Genomic DNA, 7,199 nt, shown 5'->3' with positions numbered 1-7,199 from the left:
GGTTTAATAATAATGCCATTTTGAGATGCTCTATATAATTATGGATGAATATATGAATGGACTACTTGACACGATACATATTACATTGGGGCATGACCAAGGACATCTGGTCCAGTCGTAGCTTCGGAGGTGGCTCACGCCACGCTGTCATATATCACACCTTCCTATTGAGTTAAGACTACTTTACAAATTCATTAAGATAAGAAGGTTTCTGAATGTGTCTTCCAGATCGGGTCACATTTTGTTGAGGCTCGTTATTTATTTCAAGACTTTTGATGTCATTACCACTTTCCGAGATCAGATCTGGATTTACATCATCGTCACTAACTACATTTTCATTTACATTGTCTGACATGTACATAAGTGCATTGGGCGAAGTACGAATGTGCTTTGAATTTCTAATAACAAGTTTGTTGTGCTGATTTTGGACCATGTACGATCTTGGATTGGTTGTAGGAGTAATTATTTTTGCAGGCTCCCATAACTTGGTTAAAGGATTTTGTAAAGCAACATTTTGATCCTTTTGAAATAGCGGCCGTTCACTTGCCTTTTTATCATAATTCAATTTAATTTGTACATTTCTATCGCTCAACTTACTGTAAGCATCTTCGTACACCACCTTTGGTTTTAACAGTTCTTGTTTAATCGGTAAGTTAGTATTTAATAGTCTACTCATCAGAATTTGTGATGGACTATAATCTACCCCCGCCACAGGTGTTGCTCTATAATCTAACAGTGCTTCGTTAATTTCATTGACATTATTACATTTTTTAATTATCAATTTAGCAATACCTACTCCCCTTTCTGCCAAACCATTACTTTTAGCATAGTATAGACTGGAGAACTGGAGCTGTATATTATGTGTATTACAAAATGTTCTAAATTGACTACTGTTAAATGGAACATTGTCACAAATGATTTGTTTCGGCATTCCATGTGTTGCGAACACAGGAAAAAGCCTGCTTACAATTTCCGTAATAGTTTTGTTATTTAACGGTAGTATTTCTAACCATTTTGATAAATAGTCAACTACTATTAAATAATTCCTTTTTGCATATTCTGCTATGTCAATTCCAATTTTATGAAAAGGATACTTTGGAATTTCATGTTGCAGCAAAGGTTCATTGTTACACGATTTTTGATAATGTTCGCACAGACGACATTTTTTAACAAAATGCTCTATGTCTTGACTTATTGAAGGCCAATAATACGTTTTTCTAAGCCGCTGCTTACACTTTACTATACCTAAGTGAGCTTTTCCATGAGCAAGTGATAATAAGTAATTTTGCAAACTAATTGGTACAACTATTTTTTGATCACACATTAAGATATCGGCATTAACATACAATTCTTCACGGATTTTGTAAAATCTTAACAAACTATTACTAGATATCTTTTTGTTAAATTTACTCCAATTTTGGTTAATATTCTCAATAACTTGCGTGAGAGTCAAATCACGTTTTGTCTCTTCTGCAATTTTCATTAAATTTTTATCCGGAATGGATAGAAATTCGCTTAAAGTCAAACTATGAACAATGTCACTCATATCAGGATCATCATTAACATTTTCTGTTATGAATGATCGTGAAAGATGATCTGCCAACACCATTTGTGCACCTGGCAAGTATTTTACAGTAAATTGATACTTAAGTACTTTTAATTTCAATCTCTGAATACGATTGGTACTTTTATGAATACATTTACTGAATATGCTAATCAACGGTTTATGATCAGTTTCAATTAATACATTGTGACCATACACCAGTTGATGAAATCGATTTAATGCGAACACAATTGCAAGCAACTCTTTCTCTAGAACAGAATAATTCTTTTCACTATTATTTAAGGATCTAGACGCGAATGCGACTGGTCTTTTGTTTTGCAACAAGGCACAACCAATTCCATGATTACTCGCATCAGTTTGAATTACTATATTTTCTTTTGGATTAAAATGCTTTAAAGTCGTGATATTAATTAATTTTAATTTTATTTGATCTACTGCTGTTTGTTGCCTGTTGGTCCACTGCCAATCTTGGTTAGTTCTTAACAATAACCTTAATGAATTCGTTAATTCAGATAATTTTGGTATAAAAGAGTGGAAATAATTGACTAATCCTAAAAATCTCTGAAGCTCTTTTTTATTAACTGGATTAGGCATCTTAGCAATAGCTTCTAACTGTTTGCTATCAGGACGAACACCCTGTTCATTAAATATTAAACCTAAGTACATAACTTTCCCAACTTTATACTGAATCTTAGAGTAGTTAAATTTTACATTATATTGACTCGCTTTATCCATTACTTTACTAAAGATTTTGTCATGAGTTACCTCGTCCTCTGCTGCTATTATGAGATCATCGAAGTATACCTGTACACCTTCCAAATCACCAAAAATACGTTCTAATTCCCTTTGAAATATTTCAGGGCTTGAACTTAAACCAAAAGGTAATCTGTTATATTTGTAACGACCAAACGGTGTTGCAAAGGTACATAGGTAAGATGATTCATCATCAAGAGGTATTTGATGAAACCCATCCTTCATATCTAATACACTAAAGACTTTTTTACCAGCTAAGTTTGTACGAAGCTCTTCCATTGTCGGTATTACATGATGTTCTCTCTTGATAACCTTATTTAACTGCGATGGGTTGAGGCATATTCGTATGGACCCATTTTTCTTCTCCACGATTATTATATCATTCACCCAGTCAGTTGGTCGCGTCACCTTGGATATGATGGTCTGGTCTTCTAATGTTTTTAACGCTGCTTGCAGTTTTTCCTTTATGCAGGAGGCATATCTTCGAGCTGGCTTTACAGTAGGAACTGCATTCTCCGAGAGGCAAATTTTGTAATTAAAAGGCAGCTTACCCAAACCTAAAAATACATTTTTATATTTAGTAAAAATATTGTCATTATCCAAGCTATTTGACACATTGTTAACCCGTTTTACTAAGTTCATGTCAACAGCAGTTGATAACCCTAGTATTGGCTTTGCATTAACTTTAGCAACCACAAATGAAATCGAAGTCTCGACCGAATCACTTACTTTACACGGAATTTTAACAATACCGAAAGTTTCAATTTTAGTACCACCATATGCTATTAACACAGAATTAGTCTCCTTTAGGCTAAACCTGCTAAAATAAGTCTTATAATAATTATACGGAAGAACATTAATGTCTGCTCCTGTATCAATTTTAAAGTCCACCGATAACCGATTGTCTAACATTATCGCATGTGTCCAACTTTTACTTAAAGCACCTGATTTTATACTTCGCACTGTCAATTCGTTTGTAAACCATGCCTGTTCAGGTTCATCTCGTTCATTATTAAAATCTAATTCGTTGACACCTTTTTTGTCAGCTTTTCTCCATCGCCCGACTTGTGTCGCCCTAGCCTGTTTACACCCTACTTTAAAATGGTTAAACCGACCACACTGGTTACATTTAAGCCCATAGGCAGGACAAGCACGAATTGCATGAGTCTTACCACATTTTTTACACTGATAGTTATCATTATGACCATTTTCAGAACTACCGCTATTGGTCCCTTTTTTACTATGTCCAATTTTTAATTTATTAATATTTAGTTCATTTCCTTTACCTTCACGCATTAATTTCACCTGTTGTTTGCTGACTTCAGCTGCTCGGCACAAGTTGCTAGCCTTCTCCAGATTTATGTCAGCTTCTCTCAACAGTGCTTCCTGTAGTCCTCTATCTCTAATGCCCAGTATTATTTTATCCCGCACCAGGCTCTCTTCTTGTTTTTCAAACTCACATATTTTTGCTATTTTCTTTAAATCTGTAAGAAAGTTATCGAATGACTCACCCTCCGCCTGGTTGCGGTTAAAGAATTTGTATCTGTTAAAGACCTGATTCTTTCTCGGTATGCAGTGGTCTTCGAAGCATTGTAACACTTTCCCAATATCTTTTCTGTCTTCATTCGAGAGATTAAATGTATTGAACAGCTGCAGCCCATCGTCACCGATCGTGTTTAATAACATAGCCACTTGAACTGACCCCGATTTTTTAGTATATTCGGTTGCCTCCAAAAATATTTGGAATCGTTGTTTAAATAACTTCCAGTTCTCTGCGACGTCTTCGCTTAGATTCAATGATGATGGGGGCTTGAAATTTTCCATGTTCACCTTAGTAAAGAAACGTGTTATAACTTTTACTACTATTTTACACCTGACACCATGTTAAGTATGTGGTTTGAGTAAGAGTGGTTTAATAATACTGCCATTTTGAGATGCTCTATATAATTATGGATGAATATATGAATGGACTACTTGACACGATACATATTACATTGGGGCATGACCAAGGACATCTGGTCCAGTCGTAGCTTCGGAGGTGGCTCACGCCACGCTGTCATATATCACAATTGGGAATCTCGGCTTTACTAAATGTCGGATTCCGTGTCCTGAAGCTGGCGTCCTAGGTTCTTCACATCATAACTCCCTGGTTTTAGAACAGTGTGAAAGACTCGAGCTCTTTTGTGTTTGGTTAAGGTAAAAATAAATAAATTAATTAATATATAAAATTATCCTATATCTGTGTTTCACTTTACGTCAATTAGAGTGTAATTCCGCACATATTTTTAAATAACCTTATTAGACTTAGGGACTTAGAGCATTAGTTCCGTGTCTCCATTTGTGCACGTTACAAATTGTAGGTGCTATATAAATCTCCAAATGATGAATTTAAATTCCTAGTTCAGACGTAAAGAGTGGTACTTTGGTCTCACTAAACTTGCACTAACTGTGGGAACAATACAACATTTTTTTTAGAATTGCAATTTGCATTATACATGACTTTTATCTTTGACATTATGCTAATCGGGAATATGATACATGGGAGTGGGAGTGGACCCGTTGTGCCTACTTATTTGCGTTAACTCAAGTCAGATACCTTGTACTAAAAAAAACTTGTTCGGTACTCTTAAAATAGCGGAGATGATCTTCAAAACATTGCTGATGGCGACTTGTGCTTTATCAACGATACTCGCTTTTGACTCCAAGGTGGGAGTCCGTTCCTATGTTGAGCCGAACTGATTTTTTTTCTTAATTTCAGAAAAGCACCGAGGATATATTTGCCGAATGGTGGAGGCGTTCCGATGAGGATCACCCGGAGTGTTTCGAATCGTCGGGTGTACTTCAAGAGGAAGTCGAAAATTACTTCGTACACTTTCAGATGAGTTCAAGGCGAAACTTTAAATGCTATCTTGAGTGCATCTTCAAGGGTTTCAAGTTTGTTAATAAGGACGGCACACTTAATCAAACTGAGTTCGTTCAATATGCCGCCAAGGTATCGAACGAGATGTTCGACGCCTGTAATTCGAAAGTCGCTAAAGAAACCGACGGGTGCGAGATGGTATATCAGTTTGCATATTGCATTGTACATTATGCCCACATACAGGGTGATTCCTATAGTACCTGCCACCGTTTGGGAGCGTATAGGGGGTGCCTAGGGGAGTATTTTGATATAGGACACTTGGGGTCGGAAATCTAAAATAAGGGCGCCAGAACCAAATTTATCTTCTGGAATTTCACGCCTGTATGTAGGCAACCCAACCGACCGACGTTTCGCGCGGAGCGATGCAGAGCGAGTTAGCGCGAGGAAGCGACATGGGAGGGAAGGAGGGAAAACGACAGTCAAAAGCAATAACGTTTACAAGTGTTCAACGTGGCCACCGTTGTTCTCAATGCACTTCCTACATCTAGCCAACTATTATTATACTATTGCCATAGTGTTTATTCACTTGATACGCGTCGTTGCAGACGGGATTTCGTGGGTTTAAACAAAATTCTGATCAAGTGTCAGCCACACATCGCCGCCTGAGATCGCTCCGTGTGCACCGCCGGCCGGTTGGGTTGCCTACCTACAGGCGCGAAATTCCAGAAGGTAAATTTGGCTCTGGCACCCTTATTTTAGATTTCCGACCCCAAGTGTCCTATATCAAAATACTCCCCTACGCACCACCTACACGCTCCCAAACGGTGGCAGGTACTATAGGAATCACCCTGTATACCTTCGATAAGGCTGTTGAACTGAAATAGTAAGTTTTGGCGACGTAGAGGTTTTCGTAGGTTGTAGTGTTTCTCTGAGGTCCGTGAAGTTGGAGTATCGACATCGACATATTCAATTTAAGTTTTGTGCTAATTTTGTGCTATTTATTGCCGTATACCCCAAATTTTGTGCTCTTATGGTTTTTGAGTTATTCAAATTTTTAGGATGGGACTCTAACTTCACGACTATACTCGATGTTGTTAAATTTGAAATTTTAATATACCTAAATTTTGTGCTCATTTTGTGCTATTTTTTGCCGTATAGTAGAAATGTTGTGCTCAGATGGTTTGTTAGTTACCAAATTTTTAGGATGGGACTCCAACTTCACGATTATACTCGATGTTGTTAAATTAAAAGCTTTATTATTTCTAAATTTTTTGCTCATTTTGTGCTATTTTTTTTACCGTTTAGTAGAAATTATGTGCGCGTATGGTTTTTGAAATGTTTAAATTTTTAAGAGGTATAATACTCCTACTTGGTACTTGATATCGTAAAATTGCTAAGTATCTCGCTAAGTATATTTGGAAATATACTAGAAATGTTGTGCTCGATGCTTCTTAATTGAGATACATACATAAGTAATCGAATCATTTATGTCTTTTTAGCGCATTTCCACAAAAATAAAAAAAAAATGCGCTATTGTGGCCACTTTGTCCGTCCGTCCGTCCGTCCGTCCGTCCGTCCGTCCGCTAACTTTGCGACGCTACTAGTTTTTTATCTTTAGAGCTATTGTTCTACTTTTTTCGCTATTTGGTTCGTTATGGTGTCGAGTCTTGTACCAAGGAAGGAATTTTTTCTGTACCGCTTACAAAAAAAGTTATTGTAAAAAAACAAAAAAACCGTTTTTTACATGTTCCATAATTTTACACTTTTGCCGTTTATTAACGATCCTAGAGATCGTTTATAATTTTGCATTTCTATCTGTCGCCTGCCGGTTGGTCTCTCCGTCTGTTCCTTTGTCTGTCTGTCCATCTATCTGTCCGTGTGAACGATAACTTTGTTTAGAAATGTTCGATCGGTTTTACATCTCCGTTAGTTATGAACTGAATTGCATGAAATTCAATATGGGCATAGATTTAGCCATATAATACGCAATGCCAAAAGTTGGATCGAATCGATTCAAATTCA

The 7,199-nt window shown here is 36.7% G+C and overlaps 1 protein-coding gene across 1 annotated transcript in view; it reads left to right on the top strand.

The window, feature by feature from the left end:
- The first annotated feature begins 4,938 nt into the window (after nt 1-4,938).
- The window catches only part of LOC116179985, a 21,686-nt gene continuing 19,425 nt past the window's right edge, over nt 4,939-7,199 (top strand). The window contains exons 1-2 of the mRNA XM_031499808.1: nt 4,939-5,023; nt 5,076-5,421. Of these exons, the coding sequence (XP_031355668.1) occupies nt 4,958-5,023; nt 5,076-5,421 (412 nt within the window). The 5' untranslated portion in view covers nt 4,939-4,957. The remainder of the gene's footprint in view (nt 5,024-5,075; nt 5,422-7,199) is intronic.

This window comes from Photinus pyralis, unplaced genomic scaffold (genome assembly GCF_008802855.1).
Source record: "Photinus pyralis isolate 1611_PpyrPB1 unplaced genomic scaffold, Ppyr1.3 Ppyr1.4_LG9, whole genome shotgun sequence".
Classification (NCBI taxonomy): domain Eukaryota; kingdom Metazoa; phylum Arthropoda; class Insecta; order Coleoptera; family Lampyridae; genus Photinus; species Photinus pyralis.
This window is presented reverse-complemented; position numbering and strand designations above follow the sequence as displayed.